Source organism: Tachysurus vachellii, chromosome 18 (genome assembly GCF_030014155.1).
Source record: "Tachysurus vachellii isolate PV-2020 chromosome 18, HZAU_Pvac_v1, whole genome shotgun sequence".
NCBI lineage: Eukaryota > Metazoa > Chordata > Actinopteri > Siluriformes > Bagridae > Tachysurus > Tachysurus vachellii.
Window position 1 is genome coordinate 20,940,002 of NC_083477.1, and position 20,000 is coordinate 20,960,001.

The 20,000-nt window shown below is 41.8% G+C and overlaps 1 protein-coding gene across 1 annotated transcript in view; it reads right to left on the reverse strand.

Moving 5' to 3' along the window:
* Nucleotides 1-7,447: 7,447 nt before the first annotated feature.
* Nucleotides 7,448-20,000, reverse strand: part of LOC132860670 (transmembrane protein 114) — an 18,592-nt gene continuing 6,039 nt past the window's right edge. Inside the window, exons 4-5 of the mRNA XM_060891929.1 lie at nucleotides 9,920-10,057; nucleotides 7,448-8,777 (exon numbers count right to left, since the gene is read on the reverse strand). Of these exons, the coding sequence (XP_060747912.1) occupies nucleotides 8,536-8,777; nucleotides 9,920-10,057 (380 nt within the window). The 3' untranslated portion in view covers nucleotides 7,448-8,535. The remainder of the gene's footprint in view (nucleotides 8,778-9,919; nucleotides 10,058-20,000) is intronic.

A 20,000-nucleotide genomic window follows, 5' to 3' on the forward strand; every position in this document is an offset into this window, starting at 1 on the left:
ACACTAGATGGTGTGGTTACAAATATACAAGTATCACAGAGTCCAACTGGAGCCGGTAGATCTGTAGATGTCTCAGGGTTCTCACAGAGTCAGCCTTGTCTCAGTGGAGGTCCAAAAATTTCAACGCACGGAAGACGATCATAGCATGGGTGTCTCAGCATGGGTAGAAAAAGAGAAGAGAAGAGCAGAGCACTTATTTTCCCTTCGACAGTAAAATAAGGTTCGGGTGCAAAAACTTTTGCATCCACTAGTTCCGGTATGTTCAGTGGTTAGAATGATTAAATGCATGATGTTTTGCCTGGTTGTGTAAAAGGAAGCCAAAAAAGCTGCTGGTATTAAATAGAGTATTGTGATGATAATATAAAGGTCTACAGTGAAGCAATTACAGTGATATAAACATTTCTTACGAGCACACGAGCCTTTCTCCTGCATGGCCTTTGCCAAGCCGCCGCATGACTCATCGAGGCCTCAGTTCGGCAAATGAGCAGGAGTCACACGATGCCACGTTCTCTAGATCCTTGTTTGGGTTTCGACCTTCAGCAGTAATGAGGGCCCAGTGGAATCCATGCTCAGTCGTGTCATTTTCATCTGACCGAGGGACCAAACGTGGCCATCCATCGCCCAAAAAATCAATTTTATTGCAGTCAAAGCAAAGCTTTCTCAAACCGATATGTCAGAGGCGCGTTGTTTGGATCCTAAGATTCAGCGTTTTTAGGACAAATAAGGCCGAGCATGAAGCACGCGTGATGGAATTACAGGTTTTTCCGAAAGCTGACCTCATTGTAAGAGCTTTAAACAAGGTGCTGAACTCAGCTGGGCCTCTGACCCTGATTCATTTTAGAGAACATGTAAAAAATCAATTATAGATGTCAATAACAAAGAATCAAATAAATCAGAGCTACATATGTTATCAGACATCAGACCTGGATCTCTGCAGCTTCTTCTGTTCACTTCTCTGATTAATGTCGTCTTTACCCAGTCACAGCCTCTGACCATTATATACACTGTAAATGTGTTCATCACTCAGCGCCATGATGTGATGAACTGATTTAGTTTTACAGGGAAAAAAGTGCAAGAATTTTTTATTCCATCTCATATGTTCATTACACAACACTGACAACATGAAATAATGATAATAAACTTCAGATAAATCACTATGCCCATCATATACAATGGGTTTTTTGTCACATCTGTGCAAAATCAGCATCATATAAAAGTCATAGAAAAGATTTATTATACACAAGATTTTAAGATCCCAGATTTCACAAGATACGATTATAGGATTTTCAACAGGGAAACGTTTTACTTGTCTTTTATTGTTTTATTCTTGATGCTCTGCTGCCGTCTGCTGGTTGAATAGAACACACACACACACACACACACACACACACACACACACACACACAATAAAAGGCATATGAAAATAATTGTTGTTCCATGGGCTGTCCTACATTCCCACGTGGAAGTATAATAATAATAATAATAATAATAATAATAATAATAATAATAATAATAATAATTAACGTTATTGTAAATCGACTCTTATGCCACTTCTTCCCATGTTCTTCTGTTTAATATTAATCATCTCCACCTTATCTGCAGTCTCTCTCTCTCTCTCTCTCTCTCTCTCACTTACTCACACACACACTCTCTCACACTCTCTCTCTATTTACTTGCTTGCTCACTCTCTTTCACTCTCTCTCACTCACTCTCTCTCACTCACACACTCACTCACTCACTCTCTCACTCTCTCTCACTCACTCACTCACTCACTCACTCACTGACTCACACTCACTCACTCACTCTCTCTCTCACTCTCTCTCACTCACTCACTCACTCACTCACTGACTCACACTCACTCACTCACTCTCTCTCTCACTCTCTCTCACTCACTCACTCACTCACTGACTCACACACTCACTCACTCACTCTCTCTCTCACTCTCTCTCACTCACTCACTCACTCACTCACTCACTCACTCACTCCCTGACTCACACTCACTCACTCACTCTCTCTCTCACTCTCTCTCACTCACTCACTCACTCACTGACTCACACTCACTCACTCACTCTCTCTCTCACTCTCTCTCACTCACTCACTGACTCACACACTCTCTCACACTCTCTCTCTATTTACTTGCTTGCTCACTCTCTTTCACTCTCTCTCACTCACTCACTCACTCACTCACTGACTCACACACTCACTCACTCTCTTTCTCACACTCTCTCTCTCACTCTCTCTATTTACTTGCTTGCTCACTCTCTTTCATTCTCACTCACTCACTCACTCACTCACTCACTCACTCTCTCTCATTCACTCACTCACTCACTGACTCACACACTCTCTCACACTCTCTCTCTATTTACTTGCTTGCTCACTCTCTTTCACTCTCTCTCACTCACTCTCTCTCACTCACACTCACTCACTCACTCTCTCACTCACACTCACTCACTCACTCTCTCTCTCACTCTCTCTCACTCACTCACTGACTCACACACTCACTCACTCTCTTTCTCACACTCTCTCTCTCACTCTCTCTATTTACTTGCTTGCTCACTCTCTTTCATTCTCACTCACTCACTCACTCACTCACTCACTCTCTCTCATTCACTCACTCACTCACTGACTCACACACTCTCTCACACTCTCTCTCTATTTACTTGCTTGCTCACTCTCTTTCACTCTCTCTCACTCACTCTCTCTCACTCACACACTCACTCACTCACTCTCTCACTCTCTCTCACTCACTCACTCACTGACTCACACTCACTCACTCACTCTCTCTCTCACTCTCTCACTCACTCACTCACTCACTGACTCACACACTCACTCACTCTCTCTCTCTCTCTCTCACTCACTCACTCACTGACTCACACTCACTCACTCACTCTCTCTCTCACTCTCTCTCACTCACTCACTCACTCACTCACTCACTGACTCACACTCACTCACTCACTCTCTCTCTCACTCTCTCTCACTCACTCACTGACTCACACACTCTCTCACACTCTCTCTCTATTTACTTGCTTGCTCACTCTCTTTCACTCTCTCTCACTCACTCACTCACTCACTCACTGACTCACACACTCACTCACTCTCTTTCTCACACTCTCTCTCTCACTCTCTCTATTTACTTGCTTGCTCACTCTCTTTCATTCTCACTCACTCACTCACTCACTCTCTCTCATTCACTCACTCACTCACTGACTCACACACTCTCTCACACTCTCTCTCTATTTACTTGCTTGCTCAATCTCTTTCACTCACTCACTCACTCACTCACTCACTCAAACACACTCTCTCACTCTCTCATTTACTTGCTAGCTCTCTCTCTCTCTCTACTTGCTTGCTCACTCTCTTTCACTCTCTCTCACTCACTCACTCACTCACTGACTCACACACTCACTCACTCTCTTTCTCACACACTCTCTCTCACACCTCTCTATTTACTTGTTTGCTCACTCTCTTTCACTCTCTCTCACTCACTCTCTCACTCTCTCCTCTCTCTCTCACTCACTCTCTGCCCTCTGTCTGTCCGTCTCTATCTCTCACTCACTCTCTCTCTCTCTCTCTCTCTCTCTCTCTCTCTCTCTCTCTCTCTCTCTATCTCTCGCTCACTCTATCTCTCTCTCTCTGTCTATCTCACGCACTCTCACTCACTCTCTCTCTCTCTCTCTCACTCTCTCTCTCTCTCTCACACACTCTCTCTCTCTCACTCTCTCTCTATTTACTTGCTTGCTCACTCTCTTTCCCTCACGCACTCACTCAAACACACTCACTCACTCTCTCATTTACTTGCTAGCTCTCTCTCTCTCTTTCTCTCTCTATCTTTCACGCTCTCTCTCATGTTCACAGAGTTACTACGGAGAAATTGGGCTTGTATTTCTTTAAGAAACGCCATTTTTCTTTTCCTTTTGGTTGCTATGGTTTCTGGCGCCACATTTACAAACGCGACAGTTTCAGGGGGTCAGTAAAAGTGATGTTTAGCAAGCTAGATGCTAGCTGCTTAGCTCTGTGTGTTTACCTGTTTATACAGCTTTAATCACACTCATTTAAATGTTCTAGCTTTATTATCGAACGCTTTGTTATTAGTAATAATTCTGTTTTATGTTATGCTACATAGCCAAGTTGCACAGTGCTAATTGCTATGCTGCTTGTGGAATAAAACACTTCCTGTCATCCTGAGGAAAATATTAATATCTACAGAATTAATATTGACACACAAAGTTTCATCCTCACTTCGTGTTAGGGTTTGTTTGTTTGTTTGTTTGTTTGTTTGTTTGTTACAGGAAGTCTCCTGAAAATGTGCAGCTACACTGAAGTAAAGTTGCTGCAGCTCAATAACAGGTTGTTTTGTGCAGGTAAGATTAAATAATAGACTTTTATAGAACAAGTTATTGGGGTTTGAAGGTGATACCAGTTTGCTTTATAGTTGCTGTTCTTTATTTAGCCACAAGAGGGCGCCCAAACTCTGTTCCTAATTCTCCACAGCATCATATAATAATAATGTTAACAGAACATCTTAATTTATTCACTTACTCCTAACATAGGCCAGATATATCCCACTAGGCATGTCTACTGTACATTATATATATACATATATATATATACGTATATATACATATATACATACATATATATACGTATATATATGTATATATATACGTATATATATAATGTACAGTAGACATGCCTTTGGGATATATCTGGCCTATGTTAGGAGTAAGTGAATAAATTAAGATGTTCTGTTAACATTATTATTATATGATCCTGTGGAGTATTATTATATTATTATAAAACAGTAGGTTTGCTCAGTAAACACCAGCAGTACAATAGTAATGCTTTGATGAAGACATGAGGCAGAGATGAAGACATGAGGCAGAGATAAAGATATGAGGCAGAGATGAAGACATGAGATGGAGGTAGCAGCGATGAAGACACGAGACAGAGATGAAGACATGAGGCAGAGATGGAGGTAGCAGAGATGAAGACAGGAGGCAAAGATGGGGTGGTAGCAGAGATGAAGTCATGAGATGGAGGTAGCAGAGATTAGGATGTTGAGGTTCTCTTTAGGAGTGACGAGGATGGACAGGATTAGGAACGAGGACATCAGAGGGACAGCTCAGGTTGTCTGTTTTGAGGACAAGGTCAGAGAGACTAGACTGAGATGGTTTAGACATGTACAGAGGAGGGAGATGTTTATATTGGTAGAATATAATGTGAAAAAAGTTACTTATTAATGAATTAATTCAATTATTAAAATTTAAATAAATATTCTTATCTGATTCCAGGCAGTTTGTTTTGTTAAAATAAATAAATTATTAATAATAATAATAATAATAATAATAATAATAATAATAATAAATGTAATGTAAGATCATGTCATGCCCAATATGGCAGAAAATCATACTGTGATGTCACAGTTTCTGTATTATATCATCATATTACCTGCTGACAACTGTAATAAAACCGTAATGTCATAATTCTATGATTTTAAGGAAATTCATTTTTTTCTTCATGAGATAAAATAAGTCTTAAAATCTGGATCAAATTCATGCCTATAAATGTGGACAATCATAGTCATCATATCTAGTGTGTTTTAGTGTTTATTATCCAGAATATACGACTGATACTAAACACATCATGTATGCTGAGGACAAACTGCTGTAAGTATTCAACAATTGTGAACATTAGGGGAATCTTTACTCTCAGTGCCGCTAGTCACCGTTAGATGGCGCTCTTACATTGTCACTAATTCTCCTCTCCTTCATTCATACACCTGCTTTATGGCACTTTATTAAGCAAAGCTTTGAAATAACCACGTTTAAAGCATAAAAGCAGAAGTAAAAAAAAAACAACATGTAAATAATTATATATATATATAAAACTTTCTCAAATATTTAGGAGGGGTGTAAAAATTAGAGATGGTAAAATACCAGAATTTCTTTTCTAATGATACAGAAACCTGAGATCCCCAGCTTTTTTTTTTTTGTTTTTTTTGTAGTACAGAGTTCAGCACTTTTACACAAAAGCACGTGTTACTAATAAACTCACGTGTATATCTAATAAAAATTAATCCCTCCCAAAAAAATCTCTTCATATGTAAACTTTCCCAGTTCCAAAAATACATTTCTTTTCCAGTTCCAGTCAATCAATATGTCGATTTATCTAAAATACAGTAGGTTTTGTCTGATCCACCTGATATCTGATCAGTGGCGTCTCACGTTTCCGTACTTTCTGCTGCTTATTTCGTGTTATTATAAACTACGACGCTGTAATAGATGTCGATTCATTCAGGATAACACCTCTGAATAAAGCCCAAAATATCCCAGCAGATGGCTTCCTGTAAAAGCCCGTAAACGGATTTACAATTTGTCGGTCATGAGTTTAAAAGATTTTGTCGTGTTTGACTCATCGTGACTCGACGCTATTAATTACTGCAGTAATCAGAGAATAGATTCTCCAAGGAGCTGCTCCTCTTCCTGATCCGCCTTCCATCACATCCAGCGTTCGGCATCAACGTGGACAGCTGACAGCTGCTGGAGTAAAGACCATATCGTGTCGTTGTGTCATGTAGCTCGAGCTACATCCTGATTAAAAATCTTATCGTTTATATTTAAAGCCGGTTTGTGTGAGAGCACAGTGACGTCTTGGAAAGACGGTGGAAGAAGCAGGACAGAACAAAGGCCTACACATGCAGAGGGCTCAGAGCTCGTAACAAGTGACATCGGTCATGAACCTTTAGTTTAGCAAAATAGCTCCAATCTGTATTGGATTTGATCTGTAACAAGTACATTTGTATTTGTAAGAAAAACATTTATACACAATTGTGTACTGATTAATTCTTTTATTGTCAAAATCCTCACAAACAAACCAGATAAAAATGTTTTCCGTTTCATTTCACAAACAAACACGTTATATCAAGTTACACATAAAAATCCGATCATTTATTATTTTTTTAATCTTAAAGGTGGGGTCTCCGATGTTTGAGAAATGCTTCAGAAAACTGCGTCGGGCCGACAAACAAAACAAAAATCAATACTAACGTGTAGCCAATGAGCAGAAAGGGGCGTGTCTTGTCAATATGGGCGGAGAGAGTGTTCAGTTCGCATGTGTGACATTAGCAGAAAGCGGTTTTAACATTGACATGGAGGATAAAAACAAAGAAAGAAAGAGAAGAAAGACTTACGATAAGGTAAGAAGTAGGACGTGTTAATATAGGATCAGCTTTCCAGCGCTGGAGAGAACTGAAGGAGCAGGAAGTTGGTCACATATTCACAGATTGGAGTTTCCTGAGTCAATAACTCCTGAGCTAAACGCTGTTACTACACAAATAACACCTCTTTTCTATCGTAGTAATGTAGAGACGCAGCTACAACCGTGTTTTGTGTAGTAACAGTGTTTAGCTCAGGAGTTATTGACTCGGGAAACTCCAATCTGTGAATATGTGACCAACTTTACTTAAGACGCCGAGGCGCTTTTTTCCTTCTCGATAGGTGAGTAACGTTGGTTTTGCTTTGTTACACAGAACTAATATATGCCTTTGTCCTTTACATGATTATGCTTGTGTGTCATTTTTGCTTGTTTGTTTATCTACAATCGTATTGTTCTTCACTTCAGCTATGATAGACACGTTTCTTTCTATTAGTTACCTGGGTTACGTATGTATGTGTGGGCGGAGCTATCGATACAGGGGTGGGACAAATTTGGGTTAGGGGCGTGTTTGTTTTGGTGATTTCGATTGTCAACATTGTCTTTCAAACATCGGAGACCCCACCTTTAACCTAAAATGACAAATTAAAGCTAATAAGACATAAGAACTAATCAGACTAACCAGATGAGGTAAAGTCTTTAACACAATGTAATCTATCAGCACTGTAAATATTTTCCCAGAACACAGTATACACAGTATTGTGATGCTGAAATGATTCCCAGTACATGGATATAACATAAGATAACATTTAATAAGCAGTATTTTCTAACAGCGCGTCTTCATACGGACGGATCGACGCAGGAACGAAGCGGCGCAGGTTTCCCGATGAAAACCGGCAGTTTTAAATATTATTAATTCGATCATTTGGCTGGATTTTTAAACATGGACTCACTTTGTATTAATACCATTTATTTATTCCAATCATTATAAATCTGTAAAAATGCAGAAACACTAGGAGGCACCAAAAACTCGAATCAGCCGCAAGTTCTGTGTCAGTAATTAGCCTGAAATTTTATGAAGTGACATTGCAGAGACTTTTTTTTAGCAAATTTGATTTGATTACTTTACAGTACAACAATGTGGTTATTCTCCACAGCAATCTGCTGCCACATCTCTCTCTCTCTCTCTCTCTCTCTCTCTCTCTCTCCATCGTCTTGACAGAACAATCACAGCCGTTCTCAGAGAACTCGAACCTTCGTCCCTGTCAGCTCTATACAGCTTTATACTCTTCAGTTCTACTCATATAAAAGATTTACTTACGCACTTACATAAAGGCTGTACCCAACAAGCCGGACACGTACTTTACGTCCTCTACGTGCATTTTATTCTTCTAAGCACCTGTCCTGGTCTTGGCGCATGAGTTGGCCCAAGCGTGCTGAAGTGAGCAGAAACGTGATGGCTGTGATGAGCTCAGTAATGAAGGAAATGGCAGCGAAGGCCAGTGACCAGCCAAAATAGATGTCAATGTCTTCCAGAATCTTACGTCCAGATTTACACACAGCCTCTTGGAAGACGGCTGCAGAGTAGGCCACGTAGACACAGATGCCCGTTAACGTAATCACAGCTAGAAAAAAAAAAGAAGAAGAAAATGATTATTAAATGTGGGAATAGATTTGGAGTGTTTGCTACTAGAGCTGAGACAGAATTAGATGATATATGAGATATGAGTTGAGCGAGTGATATAACAGCATCATTTCCTTTATTGCTCACTGAAATAAGGGAGTATTATGGAGATGAAGCACTTTGGTATCAACTGTTTAAATTGATGAAATTTTTTGATACATCCTGGAGTTCAGGACGTCAGGAAAACTAATATTGAGATACATTATGTGCATCCTGAAAATGTCTCAATATACAATATCAGATCACTGTTATGTCCCTGTTATTACTTTAACTTAATCGCACCCAAAGCTACGGACCAAAATACCGGTGTAGTCTGTCAGACCACAGTTATGGCCCAGAGTCTGTCCCGAAGCACCACTATAACGAGCCCCACGAGTTTACGGCCCAAAATAAGTCCCGTAATACCGTTTTAATCGATCAGACTTCAATCACTTACGCTCCGAAAATGTTTCCCAAAATGCCCCCTGTAAACAATCAAATTGCAGTTATGGCCCCGAATACATCCCATAATACCTCCATAATGAATCCGACCACAATCATGTCCTAAAAATGCCCCAGTGTTCCACTATAACCAACCAGACCGCACAAAATCCATGTCAAAATATCACCGTGTCTCCGATCAGACCCCCACGAAATGCCCCAAGTATGATCAGACCTACAGAAGGATAAAAACTAACGTTCACATCTAAAGCAAGTACTGATTTTTATTTTCCCCTAAAATGGTTCAGATTAGTTTCCTTGATTACATCACAAAAACCTGCCGTTTTAAAAAGAGCATGTAGACTGTGGGATGTGGTAGCTCAGTGCTTAAGGTGTTGGATTACTGATCAGAAGGTCATGGGTTCGTACCCCAGGACCAAGCTGCCACTGCTGGGCCCCTGAGCAAGGCCCTTAATCCTCAATTGCTCAGTTGTAAGTCACTCTGGATAAGGGTGTCTGCTAAATAATGTAAATGTAGACTTTTTAACATTTATCGTTTTTATCCTTTAAATCACCAGGACAGTTCTGTCGAGGCATCGATTCCTGGTTTGTGTGGTTTTTTTAATTGAGCTGTGAGTGTAGAGCACCACTTAGGAAGCTCACTGCCGCTGAGGAGAAGCAATCCGGTGGCCAGAAGAAGACGATGTGCTCGAGCCAGGATGCTCATGACGCCCATCATCCCTCCGATGAAAAGGACGATCACGCTGACGGGCAGCAGCACGATGAACGTCGCCTGCATGTCTGTAAGAGATTCATAATAACAATGACCATAACAACAATACTAATATACTGTAATATATCGTCGCTGTCGGGCGGAAACCTCGTATGTCCAAATTTGGTCAATTTCCTATTTTTTCACATATCGATGCTATTGGTCAGTCCCCACGTGGGTCTGTTATTTTTACAAGTTATTAACCAATCTAAAGTCTTGAAAATAGCTTGAGCGCAAATCTCATAACTCCATTGGACACTTCAACTGTCCACCTCTTCCTCACTCCGCGGGAGAGCTTCACGGCATATTTCTCCTCAAGAAGAGTCGCAACGAATCAACACGTCTTCTGAGGTAAATGTCTTCAAAACACTGGGCTCAAAGAAAAAAAAATCTTGACCCCCGCTAGTTCTGGTGCTCGTCTGAGGACAGGAATTTAGCGCAAGACAATCCACTGCAACGCGGACTAAACCCTGTGCACTGCAGATAAGGTACGGCGTTTTTTTAATTTCCTGAAAAATAACGGTTTTGGAGATACGAGGATTCCGTCTGACAGCGACGATATACAAATTATATGCAAAACCGATTAAACATAATGTAAAGGATGAAGACACGAAAATGAAGGATGATGTAAAATCAAAATGAGTCGCATCATAAAAATCACAATAATTAGAAAACCCTTAAGAGATCCTGAATATGTAATATCTGTTTCTAATGACCTCAATTTGCAATAATGGTCCATCATCATTACAGCAATATTTTTCATAAACATATCCAACAGCCGATGATCAAACTTCCACAGCAGCAACAGAGGAATTTTGAGCCGTTGCTTTCTCTGTTATCGCAGTTTCTGGTCTTTCTCCCTGATCCTGTCACGCCACAGCGTCTCGTGATTTGTTTTGGGTTTGGAAGCCAACGGATCGTGTTCGTGTGCCGCTCGGTAGGGACGGCTACACGCGACAGCTGGCAAATTGGGTAAACTAAACGATCACGACGCAACCGTTTCCTTCCTCCGCCGGCGGTGATTTTATGAGTGACGAAGAACACGAGCTTCACACCTCAGCAGCTTATTAAACGCTTAATACTTTCGATTACTTGTACAAGACAGTGCATCGAGCGCTGCCTCACACATCCCAGGAGAATTCCGAGCATGTAATCAAGAGCTTGTTTTAAAAGTCCCATCGCTTTCACTAAAGGACAAATTGAAACAGATTTACACATAAGAGAAATCTTCGGTATCCGCTCGACTGCCGCTAATCTCCCATATTGATTTCTTCAGATCGTTGTCACCTTTACTTGCTAATAGCTTTGCTCTGTGTGATCATTTCTCTAGTTTTAAGGAGAGTACGTGAGGCACAAATTCACATGTGCTGATAGATACTCTACACGGACTTGGTGGTAATGGTGGATCTCAGACTCACTCATGGCAAACAGCATCAATTTTGGTCAGTGAGCAAATACCGCCAGCAGAAGCTAAGCAATCAGTGTATGAAAGCATAACACATTTTACAGTCAGCCTGCTTCTTCACCGCTAATGGGGCAAATTGCACCAAAATTGCACTTCTTCCAAAATTATAGTTCTTCCTTCTCACAACAATAGAGACATCCAACAAAGAGCAGCTGCAATGTTTCAGGACTTTGAACATCACTTAAAGCCTTGCTCTTCTTCCATCTGACCGTCTGGTACCAAGAAAAAAGGCGGTTTCATCGGGAACGTCAAAAACCATGTAAAAACAAAGCTCTCGAGATACCAGATATGTCTTTGTGTACGACATACAGTAAAGGGCTGCTGGGTGCACAACAGGAGGCTAGGCAGTTGGTGGTGGTGAGCTCCAGTTTGTGCAGTGGCACGTGGGCAAATGATTATGAAGGCTGTCTGTTTCAGGACTAGAATAAAATCTAGGAATGTAATTAATACATCGGAGATGTTAGTTTTATCCAAATCAGTCACGGTTTGCAGGTCGCTTGTGTAAAAACGAGTAGAAAAACCGTATTTTATATACTGCATATCCTGCGGAATATGGACAAGCGTTCAGCTCCCGAATCCCGACAAGTGGTCATGCTTTCTGTGTGAGAAGGATGGCACACAATCTCTCTCCTGTCGGTCCACCAGCCTCGTGGGCATGGGCATGTGGCTTTGAGGAAGCACGTGTTAGTCTTCACCCGTCCCGGTTGGTAGCCGTCGTACTGTATGATGGGGAACGCTGACTGGTGGGTGAGAAGTGAATTAGGGAAAAAGAGGATATAAAAGGACGTTCCAGAGAATCAGTGTTTCTGCTAAAATTCAGATGAAGTCTGGAACAATATTTTTTGTAGATATTCCTGTTGAAGCAGGAAGCAGGAACGCAGACCGTCTCCTCTACAACGCTCACAGGAAGCCAGCAGGCACACGCGAAGCTCAGCAACAGCTTGCTGGGCAATTTGAGCAAATGAAGTGATGTGAAAGTCACCATTCCAGATCTAATTATTATCCTGGGTGTTTTTAACCACACCACAACAAACTAAGCTCCCAATTAGCAGCTCATTAGGAGCATCAGAATGAACAACGCCACTAAATTCACTGTGTTGTTTCTACTCATCTCCAATATCTGCTTTTAGTCATTTAATTCCACGATCTGAAGACAAATAAGTCAAATGGTACATAAACACCAATAAACAGATCTGCCCAGGTGGGCATGGCCTAATATTTCTAATTACCCCCCCTCCTTGATTGACATTCCAAACCTTACAGAAATGTGACACGGAACTCAGACTCACATGTGGTTTTACACGAGAGTTAGTTTTTTTTTTACCCTTCACATTATTATTATTATTATATTATGTATTGAATGTCTTTATAAAATTTAACACATAAAATTTATTCCACACATGATTCATGATTTGTGATTCATTTCTCGCACAGTTTTGAACTTTTGGACATTTTTCAATTAATAAAGCATTTTCATTTGTGATTTTTTTTTTTTCACGATTTGTTTTTATATTTATTCTTTACACGTATGCCAAGTTTTGCAAACGGGACATTTTTCCTCACGCACACACACACACACACACAGCACTGTTACTGTCACCGTGACAACATAATGCTCTGGAGTCCTGTCAGAGCGTAACCGGTACCTAGCGTTCGGTCAGAGCGCCAAATGAAGTCATTTGCATCTTAAACGTCGTTCTTTTCAGCAAACGTCCTCCAGATGTCCTAATCATACAGTGTGTTTTCTGTGTTTTGCAGCTTGCTCTCCCCCCCCCATCCCCCCGAGGTTGAATTCTTCCATTAACAATAAGGCCCTGATTTAACGAGATCCCAAATGAAGAGATAAACGCGCGCGTGGTCGGATGAATCATACGTGATTTTACAATGACGTCAAATTGAGAGAAAGAAAAAAAAAGAAAAAGACGAAGAAGAAGCAAAAAGCTTTGTATGTTGTAATTAATCAGCCATTAAGAAATTATCCGTCTGCAACGTCTTTTGAGACTCCATAATTAATGAAGCCTCGTAGAATCGTTGCTGCTGCCTCAGGACGCTCAGGATTTGGGCTTTTGTTTCTTAAAAATGGATAATTGTAATATTATAGACTTCAGAAAGTCTCTCAGTGGGGGAAAATAAATAAATAAATAAATAAATAAGGAGGTAGAGAGAAGGTTATAGTGACTCAACATGTTTAATGGTTAAGCTATTACAGCCCAACCATGCTAACTCCTCAATTATTAATAATCTAAATCCATTTTGTGGCTTTTTCTCTGTCATGTCATTATGTAGTCCAGCCAAAAGAAGTCCAGATGCTTTCATGGAGATACAAAATAACAGCAGAATTAATAGCAGAAACCTCGTTTTCAGCAGTCGCTTCTCCAGAGCAAACAGAAAAGGAAAGGGGTGATCTCATTGTGTTAAGCACAAAATAAGCCTCATGCTATTCATTCAGGTAGAACAGACCAAACCAAACTGCTGGGTGATTTTATTACTCTATATCTACATCTATAGCCACGTACTGTAGCACAGCGCTGACAGATCCTGGATCCTGATTGGTCAGAAGGTGTAAATTTATTTTCGAACCGTCCTCTATTCATTAATATTCATAAGCAGACGCATTTCATGTTCATTACTATTCATTAGGTGAAATGCACGTTCAAGATAAGACTTGTGGTGTAACAGATATTCGAAACCGTTCTGTAAGGTCTCGTGTTCCGTCACATGGACAATGAATACGTTTACCGTTTACTAAATAAAATAAAAAACAATGCCAAATTTTCTAAAGGGAGATGATTCGGGTGAAACGATTTCCACGACGTAACGGCTTCAGGATACGATACAACGATTAACGCACAGTTCTCTCCATGCCTGTGGTCTCGGCTTATTGTTACACAGTCGGGACGACAAACAAAACAAAAAACAAAACAAACGTGTAGCCAGTGAGCAGAAAGGGGCGTGTCTTGTCAATATGGGCGGAGAGAGTGTTCAGTGCGCATATGTGACATTAGCAGCAAGCGGTTTTAACATTGACATGGAGGATAAAAACAAAGAAAGAAAGTGAAGAAAGTCTTACGATAAGGTAAGAAGTAGGACGTGTTAATATAGGATCAGCTTTCCAGCGCTGGAGAGAACTGAAGGAGCAGGAAGTTGGTCACATATTCACAGATTGGAGTTTCCTGAGTCAATAACTCCTGAGCTAAACACTGTTGGTTGTTTTTTTCCTTCTCGATAGGTGAGTAACGTTGGTTTTGCTTTGTTACACAGAACTAATATATGCCTTTGTCCTTTACATGATTATGCTTGTGTGTCATTTTTGTTTGTTTGTTTATCTGCAATCGTATTGTTCTTCCCTTCAGCTATGATAAAGACACGTTTCTTTCCATTAGTTGCCTGGGTTACGTATGTATGTGTGGGCGGAGCTATCGATACAGGGGTGGGACCCATTTGGGTTAGGGGCGTGTTTGTTTTGGTGATTTTAAATGTCAACATTGGCTTTCAAACATCGGAGACCCCACCTTTAAGTCAGAATTTCTGTTTCTTTTCCCGTCTTCGTTTCTTTACCTTGTTGATCTTTGCTGCCGTGCGTAATGGAATGCAGAGTTAATTACAGTTCTTATCTACTCTGATTAAACACTGTGTGTGTGTGTGTGTGTGTTTCCGTAATAATGATTTGTAGATTGAAAATGTCTTTTGGGATCCCAGAATGTCTAATTATATGCTTCGATAACGTGACCGAGTGAGAGCGAGAACGTGACTGAGGTCCTCCAGTGTTTTCCAACCTGTTCTCCTGAATCTCCGTTTTCTGCACAGTTACGACACAAGAAGAGAAAACACACTTATAACAGTACGTAACAGTACATAATTACAGCTTGTAAACTGGAGTGATGACGTCGTGAGGATTCAGACGTCTTATTCGGTCTGCCGTGATGGAGTCCAGCACTAGAGCGATTTCTGAAGGGTCTGCAGTATGTATGCACCATCACAGACATCCTTCTCACTGAAAGTATCAAACATCTGTAAGGAATTCATCAGTGTCCTGTAACAATACAACTGCCTTTCACAAACACGCCCCTAACCCAAATGGGCCCCACCCCTGTATCGATAGCTCCACCCACACATACATATGTAACCCAGGCAACTAATAGAAAGAAACGTGTTTTTATCATAGCTGAAAGGAAAGAACAATACAATTTGGGATCCATGGTGTGGAGGTGAAGGCTGGAGTGACTCGAGCGTCCCGATTCTGTCTCGATCCCACTGAACACCTTCGGGATGAACTGTGAACTGGAGTCTCCTCAACATCCCGACATCAGAATCTGATCTCACTGATGCTCTTTGTAGCTGAATCACAGAAGGGAAGAGTGGAGCTGCTGATTACAGCAAACACACGGAGAATAAATCTGGAGTGAAATGTTCAGTGGGTGTAATGGTCAGGGGTGCACAAACTTTTGGTCATATAGTGTATATATATTTGTCAGTAGTGTGCAACAAAAAAACATTCACAGCAACAGGTGGATTATACAGTGGGTGGATCAGCAGACTGTAGAGGAAGAATTCTGGGTTTTTCCTTCTGTATTTCCAGCAATTTATTCACACATAACGATCCTGAACGTAATTGCGTATTAATTTCCTGCGTTTATTACCAGAACAGTAAGTGCTGTGAAATACTATTGCACCATGTCTGTAATCGTCTCCAGTGAACGACTCGATCTCAGCCTACACTTTATCACTCTGCTGGACGTCCTATTAAACCGAAGCCAGAACGCAGAGCGGCGCAATAATAACCAAACCGGATTAGTGCTGCTCTTTGAAATGAGGCAGATAAGTGGAAATGAAGATCCCGTATCCTCCGGGTGGAAAAATAAATATAACACAGACGGTCAGAACAGCTAATGTTTCACTCAGGTTCTAGGTACATAAAGTCTTATTGTTTCTATAGTAACAGCTCGCTCACAGAGACGTGTACGACGGTTTTAATGAGGTTCGCTTCCTAAAAGTTACACAAGTATGACGTCGTTCGTTAATCGATCCGAACTTGTTATACGACAGTCGTGACGATTTTGTTGACTGAACGTCTTTGTCATGTCTCGCTCCACAGTAGGGTTAAAGGTGGGGTGATGCACGATGTTGGAAAAATGGTTCAGAAAACCGAGTCGGGCCGACAAACAAAACAAACGTGTAGCCAATGAGCAGAAAGGGGCGTGTCTTGTCAATATGTGGCAGAGAGAGTGTTCAGTGCGCATATCTGACATTAGCAGAAAGCGATTTAAATAATGACATGGCGGAGACCTGCCATTACCTCTGCCTCGGGTTCTAGGTGTTGAACGTCATTTTCCACATGAAACGGAGCTAAACCTTTCACGGTACAAAAACACATTTGTATTACCATAGTATTACTCATTGAGATCATTTATTGATAAAAATATCCCCTCGGCCAGCTGCCCCAGCAGGTTCCGCCATAATAGTTGCCTGGGTTACGAATGTATGTGTGGGGCGGAGCTATGAAAACAGGGGTGACACCCATTTGAAGATACAAACATTTTTTCCAACACAAATGTTTGTATCTAGCACGTTTGCCTCACACCTCCAGGGTTGGGGGTTCGATTCCCGCCTCCACCTTGTGTGTGTGGAGTTTGCATTTTCTCCCCGTGCCTTGGGGGTTTCCTCCGGGTACTCCGGTTTCCTCCCCCGGTCCAAAGACATGCATGGTAGGTTGATTGGCATCTCTGGAAAATTGTCCCTAGTGTGTGAGTGTGTGAGTGAATGAGAGAGTGTGTGTGTGCCCTGTGATGGGTTGGCATTCCGTCCAGGGTGTATCCTGCCTTGATGCCCGATGACGCCTGAGATAGGCACAGGCTCCCCGTGACCCGAGGTAGTTCGGATAAGCGGTAGAAGATGAATGAATGAATGAATGTTTGTATCTTCAAACTAAATGGTGATATCGAACCCATTTCTGCTCTCTGTGATGCTCCAAGTGCTTCTTCATAAGCAGCTCAGATCTAAAGCTGTTATCTTCAGCAACTGAAATTCTGCGTATCCTGTTTTTATCAGACTTACTGAGCTAAAATAATTCAGCTGTTTATACTTTTGTTGAAAATGTCCGACCCGTCGATTTCCGTTGCGTGTCTACTGATTTAGATTTGTTTGTCTTCCTTCCCGCTCTGTAGACCTTTCCTCACGTTCCCTGCAGAAAAGCGTCATGATTAAAGCCGGGCACACAGCTTATTGTAGTCGCTGATCAAAAGCCAAACTTCCTTGAAGTAGACTGGAGGTTTTTCACTCAGCTGAGCAAAAGGCTCTCCGCTATGTTTCTGACATTTCAGCCTGTGGAGAAAGTGTGTGTCCTGTTTGGAGCGACGGTGGTTAATTTCCACTCGTTTGATGTGTGAGATGAAAAAGGAAAAGAGATGAAGAAGGAAAAAAAATTTGGAGTCTGCAGAACAGCAGCGATGATTCTGTGCTCTGATTGCTGTCTTTTCAGAAAGACGTTCCAGTTAACGTGTACATCTACGCGAGGTCAGACGAGGAGCTGAATCGATCGAACAAATCAACTCAGGCTGAGCTCAGCTAACACTTCAGGTTTGTAGTGAAAGAAAGAGAGGATCATAGCCGTGTCAGGTGGCCTGAGCTAACTGACGTGAGAATTGGGGGGGAGTCGTGGCCTAATGGTTAGAGATGGTTAGAGAGCCTGACTCCTAACGCTAAGGTTGTAGGTTCAAGTCTTGGGCCGGCCACGCCTGAGGTGCCCTTGAGCAAGGCACCGAACCCCCCCCAACTGCTCCCCAGGCGCTGCAGCATATATGGCTGCCCACTGCTCCGGGTGTGTGTTCACAGTGTGTGTGTGTTCATTGGTGTGTGTGTGCACTTTGGATGGGTTAAATGCAGAGAATGAATTCTGAGTATGGGTCACAGTACTTAGCCGTATGTCACGTCACGTCACGTCGTCAAGATGGTCACGTGTCCATAGCAACACGGGAAGACGCTCCGTTCGCATGTCATCATGTTTAAAGCGACGTGTTTGTTGACTTGTGAATTACTCTCACTCACTCATCTTCTACCGCTTATCCGAACTACCTCGGGTCACGGGGAGCCTGTGCCTATCTCAGGCGTCATCGGGCATCAAGGCAGGATACACCCTGGACGGAGTGCCAACCCATCACAGGGCACACACACACACACACTCATTCACTCACACACTCACACACTACGGACAATTTTCCAGAGATGCCAATCAACCTACCATGCATGTCTTTGGACCGGTGGAGGAAACCGGAGTACCCGGAGGAAACCCCCGAGGCACGGGGAGAACATGCAAACTAAACACACACAAGGTGGATGCGGGAATCGAACCCCCAACCCTGGAGGTGTGAGGCGAACGTGCTAACCACTAAGCCACCGTGACCCCCGACTTGTGAATTAGTGTTAGTTATTCCGCGTTAACCGTGTACCGTGTGTCGAGTCGTCCTCGTCGTCTCAACTAACTATCACAGCACCGTAATAGAAGTAATTCAATTTCATGCTTGTTTTCTGTTTGCTGCTGAATAACGGAAGCCATTTTATTACATTAAGCCAAATTTGTGGGGTTTAAAGTTGTTGCTGTTCTCGCAGAAAACTGTATAACAAAATATACAGAAGAATCGACGTGTTACTTTCGTGTTACCGCTTCTTCCTCTACCATTTAACATGCTCAGTGTTTCTGAGTCTTTCTGAGTGCGTTAAGGGGATGTTAATTATACAGAAAACGATTAGCCGTGCACATTCGCCACTTACTATTCAATTATTCAGTAATTAAAGCGAAGCTGATCAAATAAAGATTGGGAGTTTATTCAAGGGGTTAATATTTGATCAGTAGTCATAGTTTTTTTCTCTGTGTGTGTGTGTGTGTGTGTGTGTGTGTGTGTGTTCAGTCATTTGCTAACTTGTTGGAAAAATGAGCAATCAATAACAAATTTAAAGTGTGAAACAGCAGCCGTGATGCAGAGCTGTAATTTGATCGCTCTCTTTTTCGGAATAAAAAGCCGCTCCTGCGACGGTCTCTGAGCGGCGTGAGGTCAGATGAGCCGTCGTAATGGTGCTGGAATTGATTGAAAGCATTAATACGGGCTGAGCTCAGCAGGCACCTCAGGCTTTGTAGCAAGAGAAAGAGAGGATGGTGATGAAGATAACGCTGTTAGGTGATCAAACTAATGTGAGAATCACGGCGCGCTGCCGCAAGACCAGAGAGTCGGGTATACATCATCGTGTTTAGATGTGTTTTTTAATGGATGAAGTGTGTGTGTGTGTGTGTGTGTGTGTGTGTGTGTGTGTGTGTGTGTGTGAGACTGTGTCACAGCTTGACACTTGTGTATGAGTGTAGTATGTAGGCGTCAGTCTGCTGTTTGGTCTCTTATGTAATCACGAGAATCTGAGCTGTGTGGAGATGTGATGGGAGATGTGTGGAGATGTGATGCGAGCTGTGTGGAGATGTGATGCGAGCTGTGTGGAGATGTGATGTGAGATGTGTGGAGATG